At 31.3% G+C, this 27,202-nt stretch overlaps 4 protein-coding genes across 7 annotated transcripts in view; 1 reads left to right on the top strand and 3 right to left on the bottom strand.

Annotated features, from left to right (window-relative positions):
* LOC105669971 (calcitonin receptor-like) overlaps positions 1 to 27,202 on the top strand; it is a 111,245-nt gene that overhangs the window by 26,940 nt on the left and 57,103 nt on the right. For all 3 annotated transcript variants that reach the window (XM_067349649.1, XM_067349647.1, XM_067349648.1), the window contains exon 4: positions 1,495 to 1,605. In XM_067349649.1, the coding sequence (XP_067205750.1) occupies positions 1,495 to 1,605 (111 nt within the window). The remainder of the gene's footprint in view (positions 1 to 1,494; positions 1,606 to 27,202) is intronic.
* Positions 2,390 to 7,195, bottom strand: LOC105667751 (uncharacterized). Its single transcript, XM_012359741.2, has one exon. It carries the CDS (start codon positions 6,553 to 6,555, stop codon positions 2,824 to 2,826), a length of 3,732 nt encoding a protein of 1,243 aa, XP_012215164.2. The 5' UTR covers positions 6,556 to 7,195; the 3' UTR covers positions 2,390 to 2,823.
* On the bottom strand, positions 10,495 to 15,307 carry LOC105667754 (juvenile hormone esterase-like). Of its 2 annotated transcripts, none has more exons than XM_012359745.2 (8): positions 15,055 to 15,307; positions 13,211 to 13,499; positions 12,906 to 13,091; positions 12,328 to 12,539; positions 12,051 to 12,222; positions 11,618 to 11,935; positions 11,207 to 11,351; positions 10,495 to 11,133 (listed from the first exon to the last, which is right to left on the bottom strand). In XM_012359745.2, exons 1-8 carry the CDS (start codon positions 15,193 to 15,195, stop codon positions 10,971 to 10,973), a joined length of 1,626 nt encoding a protein of 541 aa, XP_012215168.1. In that variant the 5' UTR covers positions 15,196 to 15,307; the 3' UTR covers positions 10,495 to 10,970. The 2 variants fall into 2 exon arrangements, with proteins under 2 accessions (XP_012215168.1, XP_067205739.1); XM_067349638.1 differs by having other exon boundaries at positions 13,211 to 13,513; positions 15,055 to 15,193.
* On the bottom strand, positions 18,013 to 26,841 carry LOC105667753 (uncharacterized). Its single transcript, XM_012359744.2, has 16 exons — positions 26,578 to 26,841; positions 25,467 to 25,755; positions 25,016 to 25,201; positions 24,426 to 24,637; positions 24,141 to 24,309; positions 23,645 to 23,959; positions 23,197 to 23,341; positions 22,952 to 23,111; positions 21,709 to 21,951; positions 20,643 to 20,931; positions 20,191 to 20,376; positions 19,610 to 19,821; positions 19,324 to 19,492; positions 18,828 to 19,142; positions 18,384 to 18,522; positions 18,013 to 18,298 (listed from the first exon to the last, which is right to left on the bottom strand). The coding sequence occupies exons 1-16, from the start codon at positions 26,812 to 26,814 to the stop codon at positions 18,127 to 18,129; spliced, it is 3,438 nt and encodes a 1,145-aa protein (XP_012215167.2). The 5' UTR covers positions 26,815 to 26,841; the 3' UTR covers positions 18,013 to 18,126.

Raw genomic sequence — 27,202 nt, 5'->3', positions numbered from 1 at the left:
AAGATAACTTTTCAAGTTCGATGCATAAGATAGTTCCTTTGATCGTATCTAAAAGCGATATCATTTAAAAAATTTTTATTTTATTACAAGAAATTACGGATTGATAAAAGTTTCGTAATATTTTCGTTTTCGAATTATCTGATCAAGATAACTTTTCAAGTTCGATGCATAAGATAGTTCCTTTGATCGTATCTAAAAGCGATTCCATCAATCGTGACGATTTAAAAGCTTCCAAAATGTATATAATTTGCAATAAACTCTGACGTGATGTGCCGCTCGCCAAGGCGATATCTTATTTCATACACGTAAATGTATTATGTACACAATACGTTTTGCATGACGCAAAGAGACATTTCACACATATAAATTTTTCTGTGACTAGCACAGATGAACGAAATTTTTATAATGGAAACAGACAGTAGCATTAGTCTTGGAAAATTTACTCTTGCTACTTCCGTAACATTAATTTTTCAAGATGTGCGACTATCTTGCCTCGTGGAACTCGAGCGGAAAAATGTTCCATGTGAGTGTTTTTTCAGTCATTCTTTCTACGATCGCATATATGTCGGTCCCTCAGGCTAGTCACGGAGAAAGGAAGAGAATTATTTATTTTCAATAAAAGTTGGCGGAATCGCGAGAGATCTCGAATGAAATCCGTGTTATCAGCGTTTCTTCGAAACTTAGATCTTGTGAGCAAATGCGAACTTTCCGAACTTGTAACCATGATGGAATCCCTTAAACGTGATTTTGCATTAATATAGTAAGAAAGTTTATCTTTTATATATTATACATGAGTCTATTCTGTATATTTATGAAGTATATGTATATGCAAAATATATTGTGACATGATATGTTAAAAGAAAGTTAATAAATAATATCGAGAAGTATTTCCACATACAAATATAAATTATGAAAATATGCAATATTGCATTATAATGTATGCATGTTATAATATTTTAGAATAAATCGGTCAGATAATTTTAATAATTTTTTAATATAATCCGGAATCAATGACTTTTTAGTGTAATATTGTGACCACTTTTAGAGCATTCTATTTTTATTCCAAATTTGATTTATTTTATGTGCACAATTGCAATAATTTAGAAAAATAGGGTTGGGCAAATTTATTTCATTTGTTCGCACAATGACGGTCTTACGGCTTTGCGTATCACGTGTATACGAGAGCCACGCCTTTTACACATCGGAATATCTCTATTTCTCTAGTGATCAGTAATGAGTGATATATTGGAAGTTGTCCTTTTACGAGCGTCGTAAATCGCGCACGGCAACATTTATCCAATTTGTCGCAGCGACGATAGCGCGATAATATTTTTCTCACGATGCTATTATATCTTCTTGCAATTTCTTACGCATCAAGACTCAATTTTAGTGCAATTTTAGTGCTATCAAACATAGCAACATGTCTTGCAAAATCTTGGATCTATTATATCGCGGTAATATAGTGGCAATTATGTATTGAAATTTCTTTTTTAGAACCGTACTGTCCTCTTACATTTGATGGGTGGTCCTGCTGGCCCAGCACTCCTGCAGGGTCGACCGTGTACGCACCGTGTCCGAGCTTCATCACCGGCTTCGATGCATCGTGTAAGTACCATACTAATATCTATATCGATGTGAGAATTAACAAATGTTATTTTCGGCGGAAAGTATTTTATAGGATTATTTTTTTATGTTTAAGTATGAAATTCTACGTGCATTCTATGAAATAGATACGCGAGTTATATTTATGAATTATATACAGCAACATGTTTTCTACTTTTTCGAAAGAATCGAAATTACATCTCGGTATTTCCAGTTTTATCTACGTCATATTTTTATCGTCTATTTTTTTATTGATTTTATTTTTTATCAGATCATCTAATATAATTAGATAATTTTATTATAAAAGATGCTGATATTAGTTCAGTTACATGACGATATTAGTCGTCTCCATTTCAATTTATGAAATATAGAAGATGTCCATTTCGCACGATCTATAATTCGAGAGAATTTTAGAAGATGGAATTCTGCTCTTATATGTCTGTATATATATCCGCGGATATGTTTAGTTAGCACGTCGACAGCATTCCCGTTGTCGTTAGTACAGAGAGATAAACATCGTCTGATCTATTCGAAATCGGTTCAAAAGTTTCAAGGATGTAAGAATAAGAGAACTTTTATTATTTACTATTGCTATGAAATCTCGATCTTTATAAGCAATTAAGAAAGATTTTAGAAGAGTTTTTTCGGGAAAATAGTGGTGGATTAATTGTTTACAAAAAGACATTATGTGCTGCAAAATATGCATCCAGTATTTGCCTTATCTAAATATGAATTAAATAAATTACTAATATTAAATAAATAATGTATTGAGAAAAATGGATGCATATTATGCAATAACATTTGTTTCTTTAAAATGCTGAAATAATCTTTATTATGCAACTCATATCATATCATTGCGTGTATAAAATTCTTATGAAAGCTTAAACATAGATATCATTATTTTACTTGTCTTACATGTTTAACTGACAATTTTTTTTACATATTTTTACCGCAGAAAAGTTTTAAGCGTTCGTAGAAATCTTTAATCCTGTACTTTGAAAAGAAAAGAGGAGAAGATTTTGCATAGAATTTAAGATCTATTTTTTATGAGAAAAAATTACACAGGTATTAATTCAACGCGTATAAAAATGCATTCATCGTTATAATTAAATCACATTAATTTCACTTAATGAAAGCACTATTTATTATTTTAATAAGTGATGGAACAATACACGCGTATAAAACTTATTTGTTTACTACTATTATTCAATTCACTCCATTTCACTGATATTCTTTGTTTAGATAATTATGTAAAATAATTGTTACCGCAGGATGATCTATATGCATAAATTTAGAAATGAGATCATCGTATATTTCATCACGCCTCTCAAACGATAACAATATCACAGCTAGGACAATGGACGGTATGTGCTCAGAATGAATGAGGCCGTTCATGATTTTGCACCTGATCGTGTTTTCAGTGTTCTCGTCATTAGTTTTGATATATGCATTTCTTAAAAATTGATCAAGAGTTGTGGCCATGAAATGAACTAATAACGGTGTGAAAATGTCAATTAAAGATGGAACAAATAGACCGAGTCTTAAACCGAAGGCATCTTCTTCTTTTTCAGACGTACATTTTAGTAGTAGCTTTGTATATTCTAACATCAAATAAGATTCCATGTCTTGTGTAGGGAGCAAGTACGATTTGAATATATGCAACATATCGTCTATCATATTGAAGTTAAAAGACTGCTGATAGCGAGACCGAACGCATTTATTGGCGAACTCGATTATGAAATAGTGAATAGTATAATTGATCGGATAAAAACGGAATTTCAAGGGATGAGGTTCGTTCCATTTCATTGTTGCGCTTCGGATAGTTTCTATCAACACTGTCTTGCGTGTTTGGAATTTATTTTGATCTTTAGTGAAAATATATAGCAGCGCGAACCTTCTTGATAGCGAGGCTATTACGTTCTCGGAGTGAAATAAATATTTTTTAATTATGTTATCGGCTATTTCATCGGGTACAAATTCGACGACATCCTCTTTATTTAGAATATTCACAAACTTATTAAGATTTCGATTTAACTCCTCGTTCGTCATACCGTCGTTTTGAAAACGAGTTATTGTGGAGAACCATAGTTCAATGTATTGTGTGATAGCGTTGGGTGCAACTGTGTTAAGTTGGCGTTGCGTGAGAGAATCCAGCTGCATCTTCGACAATATTATCTCGCTGTCTTCCACAGTTGCCATTGAAACGATTTTGCAATATAGAGACCAAGTTTCAGCACATGGATTTTTTGAGAAGAATTGCTCCACTTCGTCGAATATAATTTGTCGTATCGAAAAATTCTTCTCAGTCTTCCAGAGATTATCAAGATGATTGATATACTCTTGCATAGATAACACCGAACTCAATAGTCTAATTCCATGTTTTCGCGCGCCGACGCGCATTGATATCAACTGTTGCGCGAATAACAAGACTTTCTTCAAAGAAGATCGTCTACTTATATTTATTAACGCTACCAACGCGGTTGACAAGTAATCTCCTTCGCTTAATTTAATCATGATGTCGAAAGACACTGGTGGATTGGAAAGTTTTATGCAATGAGGTATAATTTCCACGAACAAGCAACTATCCCTATCGTCCTGCTTAGAAACATTTACCGTTATGTTTGATACTAAAAGTTTTATTATTTTCGTCAGCGTGTCACCGTGAAGCAGAATGCCTAGAATAATTAAGGAAGACCGATTTTTATGTTTATCTCCATTTAACTCTTCTATGCAACGCTCGGCGAATTTGATGGGTATGTCCTGGTGCCAGCGTGCAATTCTGATAAACTTTTGCATGTTTTTGGTGAAATATTTCTCGTTGAGATGTTTCTTGTATTTTTCCAAATATTTTTCCCAGTTGTTCAGTATGTTGAGTGGATTTCTCTTCAATTGATTGAGCCCTGATTTAGACGTTAAATCCGCGATATTAGTTTCCATGTTAATGTCCATTTTGGAAATTATCGAATAATACAAAGTTGGTTCATTCTTCTTCAATATATCATTTATTGCGTTCCGAAAATAATCATTAGATTTTAATATTGCAGAAACATCGTATAATAGATTTGGATAACTTGTAATTGTCAAATGCTTTACATTTGGATACAAAGTTTTGCATCTCTTGTTGAAAGCATATATTGCTTTGATAAACTGGATCAATGGATATTTTTGTTGTTTAGTTGTCATTTCTATTTTATCACTTGAAAAATATTTGTCGCTCAGAATATCTCCTATGGTTTCGAGACATTTTCTCTCGAACACTGGATATTGTTCTAGTATGTTAAAGATTTCACAACCTTCTTGTATATTTAATTCTATTAACATTTGCATCAAATTTGTGATCGGCAGTTTGTTAGTAAGCTTGAATTGCGTCAAAGATGCGATTATCCTTTTGTCTGAGACACCGTGTTTTACGTAAAAAAGATTAATCATATCGAACACAAGAGATTGCAGTTGTTCATCTAAAAAAACCGCATCTTCGTATATTTCTGCAAAATATTCTATTATTTTTCGGCATACATCAGATCTCTCGTTTTTATGTCTAGCTATAATATATTTGATGACCTCGGCAAGCATTTCGTTATCATCATTGACTTTACAACAGTACATCATTTGTCCAATGTAATCAGCTCTATCCCAAGGTCCTGAAGATTTCTGTATGCTTTCCATAAGCAACGGTATCGCTTCCTTAGTACTATAGTAGCAAATCCAAGTTTGCTTATAAGATGATTTCATAGTATATGTTATAGTATGTCTCATAGTACGTTCCATAGTATGTCTCATAATATATTCCTTCTGTATAGTATATTCATCATCCTGTTCTATTTTACTATGATTTATTTTACTACGAGCTAGCTCGATTCGCTTTTCAGTAGGTAATATTTGCAGCAACGCGGGCGTCACGTTATACAGGTTGTCGAGAAGTTCAGCATTGTACTTGTCCTTATACGTTTTGAAGAGCAGCTCAATTTTTTTCTGTTTTGGAAAATAGAATTTTAAGCAGTCGAGTGCATTTGTTGTGTTGAAACCGCTACGCTCATCAGGCAATAATTTCGGAAAGATAGTTTCCATTATGTTCGCACTGATCATCTTCAGTGGCAGCATAAAAAAGAATATTTTCGGATGTGCTATCAGGTGGATCTTCGCCTCTTTCAGGAATATTCCAGCAGACTTTTTACTTAGAATAATATTTAAATTAGATGCATGTGTTACACACAATGTGACGAAATATTCCACATGTTTTTTCGCTAATTTTTTCACTATTTTTGTATACTTTTGAATGCCGATTGCAAAAGGATTATCAATGTTATTAGGTTTTAACAATATCAAGTAGCGCGCTGCAAGATGCGAGTTTATGCAGTAAATCTTTTTGACGATTGTGTAAGGCAGTATGAGCTTTTTCTCCACAATCGTATCATAAATGAAAGACTCCCTGCATGCTATGATCAATGGGAGAGCGGTTTTAATGTCATAAGCAGATGTAATTGCTGTAAATAATTCCTCCGCGAACACAGGGTCTCTGCCGATCAGCTTACTTGCGAACTTATTTATTATAGATGTCCTTGTCCTTAGCGAGACGTTTGGAAAAATATCGTTGCAGAAGTACTCGGCATTAATCGTCTTCTTACAACTGCCATTGAAGAACCACGAAGCCTTGAGAGCTCGCCGATTTATCATTGAATCTTCGGATTGTAAAGCGGACTTTATATCTTTTTCATATTCCGGCGTATTTTGCTTGATCGCGGCTTCCACTTGCAATAAGGACTGCAATTCTTGCGGAACTTTATCGCGATCTCCGCCGGCCTTTTGGTCCCGCGCAGCTAACCTTCCGATCCAAGAGAATTTTTTAGCAGGAGTATTACCTGGTATCTGTTGAATCGCTCGCAAATAAGGCATGTCGCACTCTATCTTAACATTCATCGTGTCGCTCATCGTGTTGCTCATCGTGTCACTCATCGTGTCACTTTAAAGACAAAGCCACAGACGAACGAAAAATATTTAACCAATAGTCTCTAAACAATGTTTACACACGTTCCTCGCGTTGTCTAACGAAACTGTCACTATCTTTCAAATAAGTCTGATATGCGAATACAGATGATTATATTGTTTGTTTCGTTCGGCACAGATTAAAGTATATCAAAATCGACACTCGATGAATTCGCAAAAATGGGAATTTTGGAAAATGTAACGTGATTGTAACTGTAAATTTTGATGTTTGTCGTTGTCGAAATGCGCGAAATACGCGAGCGAGACGAACCACGCGGCGAGAAAAATAGAAGAAGTCCGTATATCAACCGTTCGAAGGCAGCTCCGTGCCGCAGTTCACAACGTTATAGGTAACTAATTGCCAACGTTATTCACACGCACTGACTTGTGCTCCCACGTATCGCTTACACGTCTCTGGCCGTCGAGTGTTAGATCGCTTAATCAAGTGGATTGATTACACAATACTTTGTAACTGTCCCTTTCCTAAACTTCACACTGGTATATAGTTCGCATTTCCTTATTTTCACCGAAAAAGTGATTCACCAATCGATAGACGACGCGGTCGAATCGGTTGATAAGACCGCAATAATCGACGAATAAGCGACTGCTTCGTCAGAAGAAACGCATGCGCTTTGAGATTCCATGACATTTGCTCCAAGGACGATAAACCTAACGATCCCCAGGACTGTACTGTTCTGTACTTTCTCTGCTGTTAACTGCTCTATTTGTAAATATGTAAGATACTGAGCAGCAGAAAAAAGTAAAAGTTTTGTAAATTTCTAATTTAAATTCTTCCTTTTACAATAGTTTAATTAAAATTAATTATAGGAAATGTATTTTTATCTGTTAATTTTATTCGCGGGAGAGAAAGGAAGAAAAAGGGGAATCTTTTATATTCTTTATTTCAAAATTTTTATTAGCACTTAAATATTTAAAAAATTGATTCTAAATTGACGAATACATCTGTGATTAAACGCGTGTTTGGAGATTCTGAACTGGGTATCTGGTGATACCCAATGTCTCTATAGATATACAATATATATATATATATATATATATATTGGTGAATTCGCGAATATCCTTATTCAAATCCTTAATATACTGACAGCAGTGAAAGCTGCACAATAGTCAGCTGTTACTGATGAATAGTGAAATTTTCACGATTGTCAGCAAATTCTGGTATATTTCGTTGGATTTTCATTGCAAATCTTGACTATTTTCCAATTCTTGTTCATTGCTGTTTTATGATATAAATTGTAAAAATCTAAAGAGCTATACTATTTGTGTTTTTTTGTTGCAAATTAATTTATTTAAATTAACCATAGGTATTTGCTATGATAAAAAGAAAAAAATATTTCATAAATGTATTGATATTTGTTGAAGTCTTTTAATTATTTGTAACTAATTGATCAGCATCTATATCGCGCTGGTAAACAAATTATTCTGTTGATAAACTAAGTTAAACGATAGTTTTATTACAAAATTGTAAAACCGCAATTAAAATTGTAGCGAGAATTATGAGGACTAAAACTTTTAACAATATTACACGAAAATTTTGGAGTCGAATTATTTGATTTCAGATTTCTGCCCGCGATTTTAACTATATTATTTGATTCGATTTATTAATGCGGCAGTATTGTGTTATAAAAGCCTTCTAATTTTATGTTAAAAAATTTGAATCCAAATCATAGATTATAGAAATTTTTATATCGATTTTTCTATTCGGAAAAATCGCTTTTGAAAATTTATCGATCAGTATCGAGATCAGTAAGCGAGATTCCATTAAAATTCAAAAAGTTAAATTTAAATGTGCTCAGAAATATCGATTATTAAACGCGAGTAACATACAACGATTGCGTATCGCATGGGCAACGTATTGAGGACATCTAATCTATAATTCAAAGCGACCACGTCCTTCCGGATGATATGATCGGGACCGTAAAAGAATGCATTGCCGGAACCTGTATAAAAGCCGGCAGAGTGATCTACACGTCATAGAATGTTTTTCTCTACCAGTTCAATATCTATAATATGTACATTTAGATAGATGCTATTTTTGTCGTCAATTTGTTTGTGCAACGTATCAGTTCGAACGGTTACGTTTTCGAATTTCGAAACGTCTCTGCTATCAGACTGATATTTTCGAGATTTTAAATACGTAAAATTTTTTTTCAATAATTTATCTTCAATTCCATATTTATCTTTAATGAAAACACACACAATTACAGATTGTTCCATAGTTTCCTGTAAATTGATAATAGAGAGAAATGTGCCAACTTGCTAGAAGCAAGAATAGAAATTTACATATGCTAATTGTCTGGATCAGAGATACGAATGCAGATATACGAAAAGATTAATATCCAGTTTTATCGCAAAATTTCAATAACATCCAGACCAGAGATGGGAATTAGTTGCGAAGTATGTATGTTCTGCAAACAATTGATAAAAAAGCAAGTACGCCTATAAATTATAATTAATCCATTATTAATCTACTTCTGCTTTTGCCAACGAAGTAGGATGTAATATGATTAGAAACATTCTTACTGCTAACAATGAACTATGAAAGTTTTTATAAGCGTCGTTCGCACAAGTTCTCGCATATCATGCATTCTGTCAAGCATGTAAGGAGAAACGTAAACAGTAGACTTTCAGCAATCGATATCAGTCGAAAATCGTAAATCAGATTGCTCGATTATTGATTGATTACATACTGGACATTTGTTAACTAAATACTTATTCTGATCGGAAAAGTTTTTGACTAAAGCTTCAAAATCGTATAAATAAATAATAGATGCTCACTACTTATCAAAAAAGATATTCGATTATGACTGACTGTTTTGCTTATTTAAAATTCGAAATTTAATAATTTATAAATTCAGAAATTTTTTGAAAGATTACGGGTTATTATATTTTATTATATTATAAAATTGAGAAAATGATAACATTGCGTAACATAATCAGAGCTAGTTTTATCAATGTCATTTACGTGTAATCTGTTTTAAGCAATTAATTATATCTAACTTCGCCTGTAGAGAGTGATAAACAGTCAGTTGAACCAAGATTAAAATTAACTGCTATTGTTGTATGCGCTTGTTACGATGAAGCTTATTACAATTTACTCACTCGAAATCTGAGTTTACCAATCGGTGCTTTCGCATACTTCTCGGAAGACAATGTAACGCCTGTCGTAAACATCTTCTTCGATGATGCCAATTAACTCACCCCGACGCGTATATATGTCCACTCTGATGCTATCCATAATAGCTATTTTGGAAGAACGATGCATCAACTAGACAAGCGATCTATGAGGTGCGATTATGTATATCAAAGCAAAATTAGTAATCGCAAAACTTGCGACAGACTATCGTGATGCGAAATGAGTGAATATTAGCATCAAGGTTATTCCTTTTCTTTTCTTTAACTCAATCTATGATATTTACTTCATACAGTTTCAATTGCGAAACGACTAGTTACTCAAAAGTTAGAGATAAGAGATAGCAATTTTAAAAAATTACACATTATAATATATTATCTAATATAAAATGTTCTTTAGAAACACTTTAGAAAAATAAATTGGAATAACGAGCATATTTTTTTCTGTTCTAAAATCTATTTTAGAACAATTCTATTCTAGAATTCTCAAATAGAATCAAAGTATCGAACGCATTGCAAAAATATTTTTCGACTGCAACGAATATTACGTTTACAATCACGTAGCGAATATAATTTATAGAATTTGCCTTTATACGTTAGAGGAACCGAGCATCACAAACAAATTACAAAAACATTTTCTGTTATCTATTCAAACAACGCGTCGACGTGGGATCGCGTATTCGTGATCACTCTGGAAAAAAATGAAGAGAAAACCACGTTTACGTTAAATTTAAAATAAAGTAATTATATCTAATGTAACTTAGAATCTTGTAAGATTTTAATGCTCACTTCTCAGTGTGTTATAAAATCAAAATGTTGTCAGTTGATAATCTTTTATTATAACATACGTCTTTGCTTAATTTTGGATCTGATTAAAAATTTTTTTTTTCTTGATAAGAAATTTTACGTTCAATGATGTCGTTGTAACTTAGGCATTTCTGCTAATATAAACTTTTTTTGACAATAATTAGTAAAGTAATTGATATTATATTTATTTTATGTTTATTTTGTTTATTTTTAAAATATTATATTCTATAAAATCTTAACCATATTCCTTAAAATCTTAAAAATAAATTTATAATCACATTTGAGAATACTTTAATTATACTTAAAGTTATTTCGTAAAAAGTTTATTCTCTAGCCCGATATTTTCTCGACATTTTCACTAATAAATAAAAAAAAATCGATTTCAAATTTCCTATAACAATATTAAGGTTTATGCGGACATAGCATTATAATTTATTTTTTATATTTTTCCAATCCCATCGTTGTTCTCCTTTACGGAAAGTTTCCATGCGAAGTTCCGTATTAATATTTAAATAATCGCATGTATTTCCGTGTTTTAAAGGCATCCACTTGATTGGAATTAAATCCGTAACAGCAGGCGTTGGATTCCTGAAATGAATGAATTTGAATTAGAAATGAATTGTACACGCTTTCGGAAAAAGGTATTAAGTTTGTGACATACCCTGTTTTAGCAAAATCCGTCCACATCTGTGTTAAGTAACTTATTATCTTGTATTGGTCTGAATCCAGTTCAGGAGGTTCTAAACCGAAATCTTTCATTTTATGAGGATAAAATAAGTAGAATAAATCTTCTCCATGAGACACTCCTATAAAATATTGTCATCTATTAGATTAATCAGTATACTATTTTCTATTCTACATTTTTATATTTAGTATTTCCAAATATAATATATTATATATACATATATACTAAAAATTATTAATTTTTTTTACTAAAAAATATCTTTATAAAAAATCTTAAAATTATGTTCCATTTTTCTTGAAATAATATATATTGTAAAAATCTATTTTAGCATTTTTGTTCTATATGGATTTAAAGATATATTTTTTTATGCATTATTCGAGACAGTACCTGGAAGCGTAACGCCCATAATTTTTCTCATGACAGAAGATTCATTTTCATATGAAAATTTATATAGATACGTTGCACTACGATTACTCGATTTGCTTTGTATATCAGCCACCTCTATAATGCCTTGGTAAAATGCTTCGTCGCTTAAAAAATTTGAATAATTCAACAGAGTTTCTTCTGACACTGTTTTGTTACCAAAATATAAAAAGCGTAATTCTTCAACAGTAATCGGTATCTGTGACAGTTTAGACAAAACTGAGGGATATATGGCTCTCCTGAAATCGGAATCGATTTCCTTAAGACTCGTTTTTCTTTTCTCTGAAATTATTTGTATGATTTTTATTATATTATTAGATTAACAGAAACTTTTGATAAGGAACAAGTGACTTATAATAAAAGATATATTAGTGCAGGCAAAAGTAAATGTACTTACGATTATTATAAATAATAGATATAAAATATGATCCTTCACAATTATTATATCCTAGAAGAAACGGCACTTTAACTCCGCGACGAATTAACGTTTTTATGTCTTTTGGAAAAAACGGATTTGATGACTCGTAATCCATACTGGGTGAGAACGACAAAAAGAATTGTTGTTTTTCCTGCACAAAGAATAAAATTACTTTATGCGTACAGCTTGCTTGTATAATTCATACTGCAGTAATATTAAAATAATTATAATAAAATTTTCAAAAAAAAAAACTAACCATTTTAGTCGTGAGAGTTTTTTGTTCAACAAGTCTAAGTTTTTTCGCGTCGATTTTTTTGAGAAACTCGTACGCAACCTTGGCATCTGTGGTCACTTTTCCGAGTTTCTCGGCTAGCTGGAAACCTTTGTTAGTTGAGGGAGGCTCTCGCTCGGTAAAGGCCCAAGGATTCGTGGCAACACCGCTCTGCGAAATTGCCTTGTGGAATAAACCTGGCGCATACACATACAGTAGATAAAAATATTTTAATTATGTGTATTTGTTTTATCATCATAAATTCTTGTTTCTATCTTTTTCATTTCTTTTAATAATGTTTTAATAATGTATAGCTATTTTAGAAGCAATTGAAGTCTTTTTAATCAGTTTTCTTAATTTGCAATCGATGTTTTAAATAAAAAATTTTGAGAGAAATAATTGGTCTTATTTTTAATTATTTCGAAAAGTTTAACATTACATACATTCTTTATATGCAAAATCTTAATTAAAATTTTAGAAATTGCATTAAAATTTTTTTTTTGTAAAGTTTACTTGAAAGTAATAAAAAATTAATATTAAGATTATATATTTTATCTATATACCTTTAGCTACTGGAGATATAGCCAAATAATGAACAATAGTTCCACCAGCGCTTTCGCCAAAGATAGTGACATTTTCCGGATCGCCACCAAATTTTGATATATTTTTCTGAACCCATTGTAGTGCCATGACTACATCCTTCAGACCTTGATTGCCCGCTGCTACTTCATCATTTAAATTAAGAAAACCTGAGGACATATACTATTGAAGAATCTTAATGAAGTATATTTGAATATGAAATGATTTTTACATGTAAAAAAGAATCGCGAATATTAGGAATGCGATATCGAGCTAATGAATAACGTACCGAGAACACCTAGTCTGTAATTTAGCGTGACTAGTATAACGTCTTTCTGAATAATATAATCGGGACCATATAAACTCGAATCGCCCGAACCCGAAGAAAAACCACCACCATGTATCCACACCATTACAGAACGTTTTTTTCTCAGATTTATATTTATAGTATACACATTTAAATAAAGGCAATCTTCATCGCCAATCATTTCTTGTGTAAATGAATCCATCTGAATACTGATATTTCCATGTTTCGAAGCATCTCTGCCGCCGGCCCATGGTTCTGGCGGTACGGGATCCTAAATAAAATTTGCTAACATATTATATTCAATTACACTGTAAAAAATTGCCTAAAAATTCAGACACATTTTTGTCTGAATTTTCAGATCTGGGTGCCTGAAAGTAATTTCAAACAATCTGTCTTAATTATCAGGGTAGTTTCTCTGAAAGTTCAGAATAGTGGCGCGTCTGTCCGAAAAATTTAGAATTGGTGTCCAAAAAATTAGACAACATATTTGAAAGCAGCATCTGTCTAAAATTTCAGACATGCTGTGGTTTTATAACCCGATGCGTGGATGTTCGCGCAGTAGCGAAGACGCAGTAGCAGTGTAACAAATGCAGTTGAAGCAGTCTCAACTGACGTCGCGTCGTGGAATCCATTACGGAATATTAGTTAGGCTGATGGCAGAGAACGAGGTGTAAGTCATAGTCGTGGACGTATGGTAAGACAGAGAAAAACGTAAGTCGTGAAACGTATCCACACAATAACTTTCACGACTTACGTTTTTCTCTGCCTTACCATACGTCCACGACTATGACTTACATCTCGTTCTCTGCCATCAGCCTAACTAATATTCCGTAATGGATTCCACGACGCGACGTCAGTTGAGACTGCTTTAACTGCATTTGTTACACTGCTACTGCGTCTTCGCTACTGCGCGAACATCCACGCATCGGGTTATAAAACCACAGCATGTCTGAAATTTTAGACAGATGCTGCTTTCAAATATGTTGTCTAATTTTTTGGTCACCAATTCTAAATTTTTCGGACAGACGCGCCACTATTCTGAACTTTCAGAAAAACTACCCTGATAATTAAGACAGATTGTTTGAAATTACTTTCAGGCACCCAGATCTGAAAATTCAGACAAAAATGTGTCTGAATTTTTAGGCAATTTTTTACAGTGTATTTATGATATACGTATTTATTTTCAGTAATAAATACACGTTGGAAATTTAATATTATCTAATTCGCTGCATCTTTCAATTTCTTTAAATTAAGAATTCAAATTTGTCAAAATTGGTAATGCAATCTATCAAATTATTTTGCAAATGTATAAAATTATGTAGCAATGTTAACAGAACGTCAATTAGAAAACTAGAAATTGTTTGCATACCATTTTTTAATTGTATATTATTAATATTTTGATTTAAACATTAGAAATTTCGATTTTTTAATGCTTACAATACAATTCAATACTTTACTTAATTTCTGTCTGTTGTTAGATTACATTATAAAATATTGTTATGTTAGTTGAAGGAGAAACGTGATGCACACTTTACATATTACATAAGTTGCGCCAGTGGAATGAATAATGCTTATAAACTTGTAGTGATAAAGCACGAACTTGTAGAAAACTTCTATGAAACAGATAAGATAATCGTAATATATTGGTCATTAATAATTATTTTATCAGGATTATTTACTAGTAAATTTTAACTGTCAATACACTTACTCTCTTTATTTCTTAGTTTCTGTTTTAGATAGAAAGAAATATATAGAAAAAGATTCAAACAAACCGCTAGTTAAACTCGAATTAAAGTTAAGTTCTCAATGAAACGCTGTGCATTCACCTTAAATCTGAGTTGTCCAACTGGTGGTTTCGCGTAAGGTATTCCTCGGAAGGCGATGTAATTGTCGCCGTAGACACTTTTCTCAACGATGCCGATTAATTTTCCTTCACATACATATACATCCACTCTGTTGTTGTCCATAGTAGCCACGTTAAAAGTGCGATGAAAGAGTACAGTGTGAACAAGCCGATCGACTGACACAGCGAAACTGTGGACTCGTATGAAAGTGCGACTCTCGTCGAGTGCGCGTGTATTCGTAGTATCTTATAACGGAGCATGATTACGTAATCACTCAGATGATTCTCGCTGAGAGTAGGGAGAAAGAGTAACGATTCTCGTTTATTTTCATCTTCTTTCATGATATTATTACTGGAATTTTTTGAATGGCATTGACAACAATGCTACTTTTGAAAATATATATTAATATATTTTTTTTATTTCTATTCTGTCTGATTATAAATCGTTTCTTTATAAGCCATCTATTTAAAAGCATTTTTGAAAGCAAAACTTGGTTCTTTCTTTTAAATATTTTTACAATAACTTATGTTAAATGATACAGTGACAAACAGCTTAAATGTTTTTTCTACTATACTAATTTTTGCATTTGCAATTTTGCAAAGTACACAATTCAATGGAATTTTGAATTATTTCTTTTCACATTGATTGAATCTGTAGATATTAAACATGTTTCACATTAAATTGGAAACTTAATCCTTTCGCTGTATTATTATCGTCAAAAAGTGAACGATAATTTGTAAGGATTTAGACCTAAAAAATAACATTTATGTAAAAAAAATGTTCAACTGTACTCATAAGTTACATTTATTACGCACACTTTTTCTTCTTGTGAATGACATATTGCTATCATCAGTGAGACGAAAAATGATGCATAGGATAATATTATTGCGATATTACCGCGCTATATATTTTTTAAAACTTGTTTTACTGTCAAAAAATTTTTTTACTTTATTTTACGATGGTACAAAATTTTTATTTTGTACGTTGAATATGGATATTTGATGATAATTTGAATCATTTATTTTAATTTCGTATTTTACTATATTTCTTAGCTTAATAAATTTTTAAAGAAATAGCAGGATCCGTGATAACGAGATTGCCGAAATTGATTAAAAAATAATTATCAACATACTTGGAGATTCGGAAAAAGATATTAAGTTTGTAACATATCCAAGATTTAGCAAAATCCGTCCACATCTGAACTAAGCGATCTACTATTTGATATTCTTCCGAATCAGGTCCAGGTAGTGTCAAGCCGAAATCTTTCATCCTATGAGAATGAAATAAGTAGAACAAATCCTCCCTATGAGACGCTCCTAGAAAAATATATCGGTAAATTAAAGTCTATTCTAAAAGGATTGGTAAATGATTCGCGTGTTTCGCGCGACTAGACGATGAGAAAAGTTTGATCGTTCGGCGAGGACAAGTAACACGTGAGCAGTGAGTGAGCAGAAACTTTATTTTTCATTGCCGTGCGATACTCATTACTGATACACCTAGAGCGTATATCCTACAGTCTAAAGGACTTTCTTGTTTAGTTAATTGCACTCTACCCACTTACGAGACATTTCATTCTCTCTTCTACACGCCCCGTATTATTTAATCGTACAAAAGTGATCGTTAGCAATAGAGCGCTATATATTCACCTTAAATCTGAGTTCTCCAACTAACGGTTTTGCGTGAGATATTTTTCGGAAGGCGCAGTAGTTGTCACCGCAGACAGATTTCTCGACAATGTCGATTAATTTTTCTTCACGCACGTTTATCCACTCTGTTCCACTCTGTTGTTGTTTAATGGACACATTGAAAAAGCGATGAGAAAAGAATGTTATCAGATCCAATGGTTGACGTTAGATGATTGTGCAAAATTCTGCAGCCGAATGTGTATCCGTAGTATCGTATAACAGAACATGATTATGAAATCACTCGGATAATCCTTGCAATGCGGATTACTAAAGTGGTTTATTGAATCGTTGTTTTTTGTTTACAATATTACCGATGCTTTTTGAATAAGGTTGATGTGGCAATATTATTTTTTTAAATACGTATGAACGTATTTCTTATATGTATAAACATATTTATCTTCTCTTATCTCTTATCATGTATAAGTCACATTTATACGAGCCGAATTTAGATGATTATGGTGATGGTTAGAACAATATTTGGTTATTAGTTTTGCTCTTTTTTAAGCGGCTAGATAAACGGTATTTTAATACACGGAAAAAACACTTTTACTGAAATATATAAAAATAGTGCCAAATACAGATCGTAACGTATATTTGATTGTTCTTTTTTTATTTCTCTGTGTGTACACTAGGATAAATATTTGAAGAAACCAAATTTTTGTGACGATGACAAATATATTTGGTTGAAACATGCCTCCAACCAAACCAGTTATGATTTATGATTGAAATGTGCCTCTCTAATGCCTCTCTTATATTATAATATATTTGCAATACCTAATTTTTTTTTTAATTTTATAAATTTTACAAATGTGTAGTATGAAAAATACGAATATGACATAGATGTATTTACGTGAAGTTAAGTAAAAGTATATAGAGAAAGCTGTTTATTTTTTATTTGTAGTGCATGTACTACTTTTACTTTAATTTTTTTTAATCTCCAAACTCAATTCCAGACTACTATCGATAATGTGGATATATGATCGGGCCGCGAATGAAATTCGATTTCGTCGTCGATACACACACGTAATCTACTCGCAATAAAGTTTATTCGCAAGAGTTATAGCACGAAAATATTAGTGTCTCGACGTTTTTTCAAACAGAAATTGATTTCAATCTTTAAAAGAGCAATAATGCTAGTACTCTCACTCACCAAATATAAAACGCACTGAATATAAAAATGTGTTATATTTAATTAGGTGTAAAAAATTTTTTATATCTAAATTTTTGGATGTAAAAAATTTTAGGTGCAAAAATCTTTTTTATAGATAAACGAAAAAACATTTATTATAAGTCCAAAATGTTTAAAAAATCAATTTTAGTGCTGAAAAAATTTTGCTATAATTGATTTTTTATAAATACACACAAAGTTTTATAACTTTGTGTTTTTTATTTTCAAGTTTTCCCAATCCCATCGTTGCTCTTTTTTACGGAGAGTTTCCATTCGAAGATTAGTATTAATGTTTAAATAATTGTATGTATCTCCGTCTTTTATTGGTTCCCACTTGACCGGAATCAAATCGGTAATAGTAGGCGTTGGATTTCTGAAATTAGTTTAAGTTAAAGAAATGAATTATTATCACTCTTTCTAAGATTCGGAAAGAGGTGTGTATTAAGTTCATTACATACCCTGTTTTAGCAAAATCCGTCCACATTTGTACACAGCGACTTATTACTTTGTATTCTTCCGAATCCAATTCAGGCGGTAAGAAATCTTTTATCATATGAGGATAAAATAAGTAGCACAAATCCTCTGCATGACACACTCCTACAAAATATTGTCAAATTGTAAATTAATTGTAATAATAATCTCTTCCAAATTTTTCATAAAATATGTAATGATATTTCGGACAAATTATAGTATAATATTTTTGACATAATAGTTTTTCTGTATACTGATAAAACAATTTAGTTTTCTTTTTTTAATAAAAAAAATATTTCAAGCAGAATCACATTCAATATTTCTTAAAATAATATACGTAAATTGAAGAAAAAAACTTTTTTATAATTATGTGGTGTGACAATGTTTGTTCTACATAGAATTAAAGATCTTTAATTAATCAAATGTAGTACCTGGAAGCGTAATATTCATCATTTTTCTCATAGGACAATCTTCGTTTTCGTATGAAAAATTATATAGGTACGTTGAACTATGACCAGACTTTATTTGAATATCAACTGCTTTCATAAGACCTCGATAAAGTTCTTGGTCACCATTAAAATCTACGTAATTTTTCAGAGTTTCTTCTGACACTGCTTTGTCGCCAAAATATAAAGAGCGTAATTCTTCAACAGTAATCGGTATTTCTGGCAGCGTAGACAAAATTCTGGGTGTTATGGCTTTCTTGAAATCGGAATTGACTTGTTCAAGAATTTCCTTCTTTCCGCCTGAAATGATTTCAACGATTTTTATCGTAGTATTATCTACAATTATGTAAACTATATGTGAATTTATTATGTATCGAGTTGCACGTCAAGTGGATAATATTTCAGGAAAATTTTTCATATTTTACTTTATAACGTTTAGAATAAAACATATCTTAATAAAAGTAAAAATAAGTGTACTTACGATTACTAAAGTTGCTTCTTACAAACAATCCTTCGTCATTAGTATATCCTACAAGGAGCGGTACTTTTATTCCACGATTAATTAACGTGTTTATCGGTTTTGGAAAAATTGGGTTCGATGACTCATTATCCATACTTGGTGTGAATATCACAACACTCAGTTGACGTTTCTGCAAAAAGAACGAAAATTATTTACATATAAATCTGCATATTCATAATTAAGACTGCAACCACACATATTAAAATATGAATATATATATAAAGCTGTAAAATTTAAAGAAACTTACTTCTTCGGTCAAAAGATCTTGTTGTTCAGTCTGTATAAGCTTCTTGGCATCAATTTTTTTGAGAAACTCATATGCGATTTTGGCATCTGTGGTCGCTTTTCCGAGTTTCTCAGCTAACTGAAAACCTATATTCGTTGAAGGGGGCTCTCGTTCAGTAAAAGCCCAAGGATTCGTGGCAGCGCCACTTTGCGCAATTGCTTTGTGAAATAAACCTGGCGCATACACATAGCGTTAACGAGCGTTTAAACTACATCAATTTGATTTATTTAGAGAGTTTGGTTCAATGAAAATATTTAGGGAAATAGTTTTATTAACAACAAATTCTTTAATTTGAATACTTGAATATCTATTTATTTTTTAAATCTGACTTTATTTTGGATGTTGCAGTTTAAAATTGTTAGAGTACAGTAAGCTATATTTTGAAATTAACTGAAAAAAATTTTTATTTTTTATATATTCCAAAGTTTCGCATTTGGATACTCATGAGGATAAATCAATTGCATATTAGTCAACAAATCCGTAATTGTGCACATAGTAGTTTAAACGCATTGTGTATATATGAATAAAGTTGTGGTTTTTACCCTCAGCTAATGGAGATATAGTCAAATAATGGACAGTAGCTGCACCAGCGCTTTCCCCAAAGATGGTAACATTTCTCGGATCTCCACCAAAATTTGATATATTTTTTTGAACCCATTGTAGTGCCATGACTACATCCTTCAGACCTTGATTGCCCGTCGCCACTTTATCGTACAAATTGAGAAAACCTGAGAAGAAGCGTATTTAAAGAGTCATATCTTTCAGTAAAAACGAATGTGAAATAATTCAATGTGCAAAAATATATCCGGAAAACGAAAATAAAACTTCTTTTCTTGATAGAACTTTGTTTCTGGAAAACTGATTTTCAGAATTGTTTGTTTTCCGAATCAATATGTAATTTGAAATGCGAGAAACTAAGATTCTAAAAATTTATTTTGAAAATTTAGTCGATTACGAGTATCATAATAGTTTATATTACAAATGGGCGACGTACCAAGAACACCTAATCTGTAATTTAGCGTAACTAGTACAACATCCTTTTGGACTATATGATCAGGGCCATAAAAAGTGTCATCGCCCGAACCGTTGTAAAAGCTGCCACCATGTATCCACACCATCACGGGACGTTTTTTCTCAGGGTTTATATTTGTAGTATACACGTTCAAATAGAGGCAATCTTCGTTGCCAGCTATTTGGTGCGTAAATATATCCAGCTGAACGGCATTGTTTCCAAATTTCGATGCATCTCTGTCACCAGACCACGGTTCCGGTGGTACCGGGTCCTAAATACGTAAAATTAGCTAATAAATTCAATTACAATCATTTATACATATTTATTTATAATAGATGATTTCCAATATTACAATTTATGTTGAACTTTGTAGTTTGGAATATTGGTAATTTGTAAATATATGGAAAAGCTTTAGAAATTTATAATAAACGTAACCAATATTTATCAGTTTTACAGATATTAAAATGTAGTTTTTCTTTCTTTGAGATAAAATGTTATTTTTTTTACATTTATATTTACATCTATTTACATCTTTTTTTGCATTTATATTATTTTGTTTATTTATGAAACACTGCTATGATAAACTGACTGTTATACATTTCAAACTTTACACATTACGTAACATGAGTTTAATGCATATCATTTATCAGTTTTATCAAACGAATAAGAGATAATCGCAGTATAGCTGAAAATAATGTTATCAATGTTATACATTGTTTTTAAATGTTATGTTGGTTAGTTTTTTAATTTCACATAAATAGAAAAATTCGTAGTAAAATGTGATAAATAAGCTACAGTGTAAAAAAATTCGATAAATTTACACAGCTAAGATATAAAAATTACCTGATAAATATCGCAAATATATTTTAAAAAATAGATGAAATTATGTAAATTTACATTATATATTTAGTAAATTTCTGTTATTTATCGTGTAATTTTTACATTTTAGTTATGTAAATTTACCGATTTCTTTTACAGAGTGTTAGTTAAATCAGACTTAAAGTTAAATTAGGATTGAAGATTAGAGACAACAATGTTCTATATTCACCTTAAATCTGAGTTCTCCAACTGGCGGTTTCGCGTATGGTATACCTCGGAAGGCGATGTACTTGTCACCGTAGACATTTTCTGTGATGATACCGATTAATTTTCCTTCACTGACATTCACATTCACTCTATTGTTATCCATGATGTATATGTTGAATGGATGACGAGAGAATAACGTTAATATGTCTGTCGTTTGACACAGTGTGACTGCGAATGCTGAACTGCTGCTCCATACCATACGTAGTTATATACCACTATTAACTGCGTTTACACGTCATCCCTAATCGGCTTTAATAATATCCGTTGTTAAGAAACTGACCAATGACAGCTATTCCTCTGAAAAATGGAATGACTGATGGATGTGGTTGACGAGATTGTAAACTGCGTAGTCACTGCGTAATTGGCTAATGTAGCCAATAAAGATATGAGTAGCGTTCAACTTTTTTATTTATACAATCTTATCGGTGCTTGTAGATACAGGTCAATGACATTATTTTTTTATAAGACTGATATAATTTTAAAAATAAAAAAATTTTACTTTTACTTTATTTTTATATATTACATTATATATTTATTGCAAATATATAGATTTAGAAAAATATATTATTATAATATTTTTGCAATATGATAATACAAGAAATATTTTCAAAGAATGACGAAAAAAATATTCGTAAAAAATATGAATTATGTTATAAAATTTAATTTTAATACTAAATATTTTACGCGTCATAATTTGTTTTTCATATACTTCGAATCTCATCGTTGTTGTCCTTTACGGAAGGTGTTTATTTAAAATTGAATCTAAATCTTTAAATAATTTGCTCTAGCATTGTACTTCAATGATAGTTACTTAATCGAAGTTAAATCCGCAATATTAAGCGTGGGACTTCTAAAATTAATTCCAAATTATTTATTATTAAATCGTAAGAATTATATATAATTGAAAAAAAATGTTATGTGCAGCTTTTTGTTTTATCAAAATCAGTCCACATTTGCGTCAACCGATTTATCATGTTGTATTTCATTATGTTTGTTTTTTTGATGTCGTAAACTTCGGAATAAGATACAGGCGATAGCAACCTCTTAACATTTATCGTACAAGTGTACAAAAATTTTTGGTGTAAAAAATCTTTACAGATACACGAAAAAGTATTTATTATCAATCCCAAATGTTTAAAAAATTAATTTTAATACTAAGAAAGACTTATCATTATTTATTTTTCATAAACACACACAAAGTGTTATAATTTCATCTTCATGTTCTTCCAATCCCATCGTTGCTCTTTTTTTCGGAGGGTTTTCATTCGAAGTTCAGTATCAATGTTTAAATAATTATATGTATGTTCGGTTTTTAATGGTTCCCATTTGACCGGAATCAAATCGGTAATAGTAGGCGTTGGATTTCTGAAATTGGTTTAGGTTAAAGAAATGAATTATTATCACTCTTTCTAAGATTTGGAAAGAGGTGTGTATTAAGTTCATTCCATACCCTGTTTTAGCAAAATCCGTCCACATTTGTACACAGCGACTTATTACTTTGTATTCTTCCGAATCCAATTCAGGCGGTAAGAAGCCTAAATCTTTTATCATATGAGGATAAAATAAGTAGTACAAATCCTCTGCATGACACACTCCTACAAAATATTGTCAAACTGTAAATTAATTGTAATAATAATTTTTTCCAAATTTTTCATAAAATGTGTAATAATATTTCGAACAAATTATAGTCTAGTATTTTTGACATAATATTTTTTCTATATACTGATAAAACAATTTAGTTTTCTTTTTTTAATAAAAAAAATATTTCAAGCAGAATCACATTCAATATTTCTTAAAATAACATGTAAATTGAAGAATAAAACTTTTTTATAATTATGTGGTGTGACAATGTTTGTTCTACATAGAATTAAAGATCTTTAATTAATCAGATGTAGTACCTGGAAGCGTAATACCCATCATTTTTCTCATAGGACAATCTTCGTTTTCGTATGAAAAATTATATAGGTACGTTGAACTATGACCAGATTTTATTTGAATATCAACTGCTTCCATAAGACCTCGATAAAATTCTTGGTCGCCATTAAAATCTACGTAATTTTTCAGAGTTTCTTCTGACACTGCTTTGTCGCCAAAATATAAAGAGCGTAATTCTTCAACAGTAATCGGTATTTCTGGCAGCGTAGATAAAACTCTGGGTGTTATTGCTTTCTTGAAATCGAAATTGACTTGTTCAAGAACCTCCTTTTTTCCGCCTGAAATGATTTTAACGATTTTTATCGTAGTATTATCTACAATTATGTAAACTATATGTGCATTTATTATATATCGAGTTGCACGTCAAGTGGATAATATTTTAGAAAAATTTTTCATATTTTACTTTATAACGTTTACAATAAAACATATTTTAATAAAAGTAAAAATAAGTGCACTTACGATTACTAAAGTTGCTTTTTACCAACAATCCTTCGTCATTAGTATATCCTACAAGGAGCGGTACTTTTATTCCACGATTAATTAACGTGTTTATCGGTTTTGGAAAAACTGGGTTCGATGACTCATTATCCATACTTGGTGTGAATATCACAAGACTTTGTTGACGTTTCTGCAAAAGAACGAAAATATTTTACATATAAATCTGCATATTCATAATTAAGACTGCAACTACACATATTAAAATATAAATATATATATAAAGCTGTAAAATTTAAAGAAACTTACTTCTTCGGTCAAAAGACTTTGTTGTTCAGTCTGTATAAGCTTCTTGGCATCAATTTTTTTGAGAAACTCATATGCGACTTTGGCATCTGTGGTCGCTTTTCCGAGTTTCGCGGCTAGCTGGAAACCTTTATTCGTTGAAGGGGGCTCTCGTTCAGTAAAAGCCCAAGGATTCGTGGCAGCGCCACTTTGCGCAATTGCTTTGTGGAATAAATCTGGCGCATACAGATAGCGTTAACGAGCATATAAACTACGTCAATTTGATTTATTTAGAGAGATTGGTTCAGTAAAAATATTTAGGGAAATAGTTTTATTTACTACAAGTTCTCTAATTTGAATACTTGATTATCTACTTATTTTTTAAATCTGACTTTATTTTGGATGTTGCAGATGTTGGATGTTTAAAATTGTTTAAGTACAGTAAACTATATTTTGAAATTAACTGAAGAAAATTTTTATTTTTATATATTCCAAAGTTTCGCATCTGGATACTTTTGAGGATAAATCAATTGCATATTAGTCAATAAATTCGTAATTATGAACGTGGTAGTTCAAACGCATTGTGTACATATCAATAAAGTTGTGGTTTATACCTTCAGCTAATGGAGATATAGTCAAATAATGGACAGTAGCTGCACCAGCGCTTTCCCCAAAGATGGTAACATTTTTCGAATTTCCACCAAAATTTGATATATTTTTCTGAACCCATTGTAGTGCCATGACAACATCCTTCAGACCTTGATTGCCCGTCGCCACTTTATCGTACAAATTGAGGAATCCTGAGAAAACGCGTATTTAAAGAGTCATATCTTTCAGTAAAAACGAATGTGAAATGATTCTATGTGCAAAAATATATCCGGAACACATAAAATAAAACTTCTTCTTGATAAAACTTAATTTTTGGAAAATTGATTTTCAGAATTGTTTGTTTTCTGAATCAGTGTGTAACTTGAAATACGAGAAACTCATTCTAAATATGTTTATTTTGAAAATTTAGTCGATTACGAGTATCATAATAGTTTATATTACAAATGGGCGACGTACCAAGAACGCTTAATCTGTAATTTAGCGTAACGAGTACAACATCCTTTTGGACAATATGATCGGGGCCATAAAAAGTGTCATCGCCCGAACCGAAGTAAAAGCCGCCACCATGTATCCACACCATCACGGGGCGTTTCTTCTCAGGGTTTATATTCGTAGTATACACGTTCAAATAGAGGCAATCTTCGTTGCCAGTTATTTGCTGTGTGAATATATTCAGCTGAACGGCGTTATTTCCAAATTTCGATGCATCTCTGTCACCAGACCACGGTTCCGGTAGTACCGGATCCTAAATACGTAAAATTAGCTAATAAATTCAATTACAATCATTTATATATATTTATTTATTTATAATAGATGCACTTTCCATATTACAATTTATGTTGAACTTTGTAGTTTGGAATATTGGTAATTCGTAAATACATATATGTAAAAGCTCTAGAAATTTATAATAAAAGTAACCAATATGTATCAGTTTTACAGATGTTAAAATGTAGTTTTTCTTTGTTTGAAATAAAATGTTATCTTTTTTACATTTATATTTACATCTATTTACATCTATATTTACTTTTTTTTTGTATTTATATTATTTTGTTTATTTATGAATCACTGCTATGATAAGCTGAATGTTATACATTTCAGACTTTGCACATTACGTAACATGAGTTTAATGCATATCATTTATCAGTTTTATCAAACGAATAAGAGATAATCGCAGTATAGCTGATAATAATTTTATCGATGTCATACACTGTTTTTAAATGTTATTTTGGTTATCTGTTAGTTTCAATTTCACATAAGATATTTCAAATAGAAAAATTCATAGTAAAATGTGATAAATAAGCTGCAATGTAAAAAAATTCGATAAATATGCACAGTTAAGATATAAAAATTACCTGACAAATATCGCAAATATATTGAAAAAAATAGTGCAAAATGGATGAAATTATGTAAATTTACATTATATAGTTAGTAAATTTCTGTTATTTATTGTGTAATTTTTACATTTTAGTTATGTAAATTTACCGATTTCTTTTGCAGAGTGTTAGTTTAATCGGACTTAAAGTTAAATTAGGATTGAAGGTCAGTGACAACGACGTTCTATATTCACCTTAAATCTGAGTTCTCCAACTGGCGGTTTCGCGTATGGTATACCTCGGAAGGCGATGTACTTGTCACCGTAGACATTTTCTGTGATGATACCGATTAATTTTCCTTCACTGACATTCACATTGACTCTATTGTTATCCATGATGTATATGTTGAATGGATGACGAGAGAATAACGTTAATATGTCCGTCGTTTGACACAGTGTGACTGCGAATGCAGAACTGCTGCTCCGTACCATACGTAGTTATATACCATCATTGACTGCATTTACACGTTATCCTTAATCGGCTTTAATAACATCCGTTGATGAAACTGACCAATGACAGCTATTCCTCTGGAAAATGGAATGACTGATAGACGCAGTTGACGAGATTGTGTAAACGTAGTCACTGCGTAGTTGACTAATGTAGCCAATAAAGATATAAGAGTAACGATTAATTTTTTTATTCATAGAATCTTATCGATATCATTATCGATGCTTGTAGATGCAGGTCGATGCAGTGATGTTATTTCTTATAAGACAAATATAATTTTAAAAATGAAAAAATCTTACTTTTATTTTATTTTTATATATTACATTATAAATTTATTGCAAATATATAGATTTAGAAAAATATATTATGATA

The sequence above is a fragment of the Linepithema humile genome, chromosome 2, assembly GCF_040581485.1.
Source record: "Linepithema humile isolate Giens D197 chromosome 2, Lhum_UNIL_v1.0, whole genome shotgun sequence".
NCBI lineage: Eukaryota > Metazoa > Arthropoda > Insecta > Hymenoptera > Formicidae > Linepithema > Linepithema humile.
Note: the sequence above shows the minus strand (reverse complement) of the source record. Positions and strands in the feature narration are given on the sequence as shown.

What these genes read in the sequence shown, in the direction of transcription:
- LOC105667751 (XM_012359741.2), bottom strand. Translation starts at nt 6,555, where the DNA reads ATGAGTGACACGATGAGCAACACGATGAGCGACACGATGAATGTTAAG.
- LOC105667754 (XM_012359745.2), bottom strand. Translation starts at nt 15,195, where the DNA reads ATGGACAACAACAGAGTGGATGTATATGTATGTGAAGGAAAATTAATC. An exon ending in TTACAGACTAGGTGTTCTCG is followed by an intron (nt 13,092 to 13,210) that starts GTACGTTATTCA and finishes ATATGTCCTCAG; the next exon opens with GTTTTCTTAATTTAAATGAT. An exon ending in ACGGATTTTGCTAAAACAGG is followed by an intron (nt 11,134 to 11,206) that starts GTATGTCACAAA and finishes CATTCATTTCAG; the next exon opens with GAATCCAACGCCTGCTGTTA.
- LOC105667753 (XM_012359744.2), bottom strand. Translation starts at nt 26,814, where the DNA reads ATGGTACGGAGCAGCAGTTCTGCATTCGCAGTCACACTGTGTCAAACG. An exon ending in TATATCTCCATTAGCTGAAG is followed by an intron (nt 24,638 to 25,015) that starts GTATAAACCACA and finishes TGTATGCGCCAG; the next exon opens with ATTTATTCCACAAAGCAATT. An exon ending in GATGGGTATTACGCTTCCAG is followed by an intron (nt 23,342 to 23,644) that starts GTACTACATCTG and finishes AATATTTTGTAG; the next exon opens with GAGTGTGTCATGCAGAGGAT.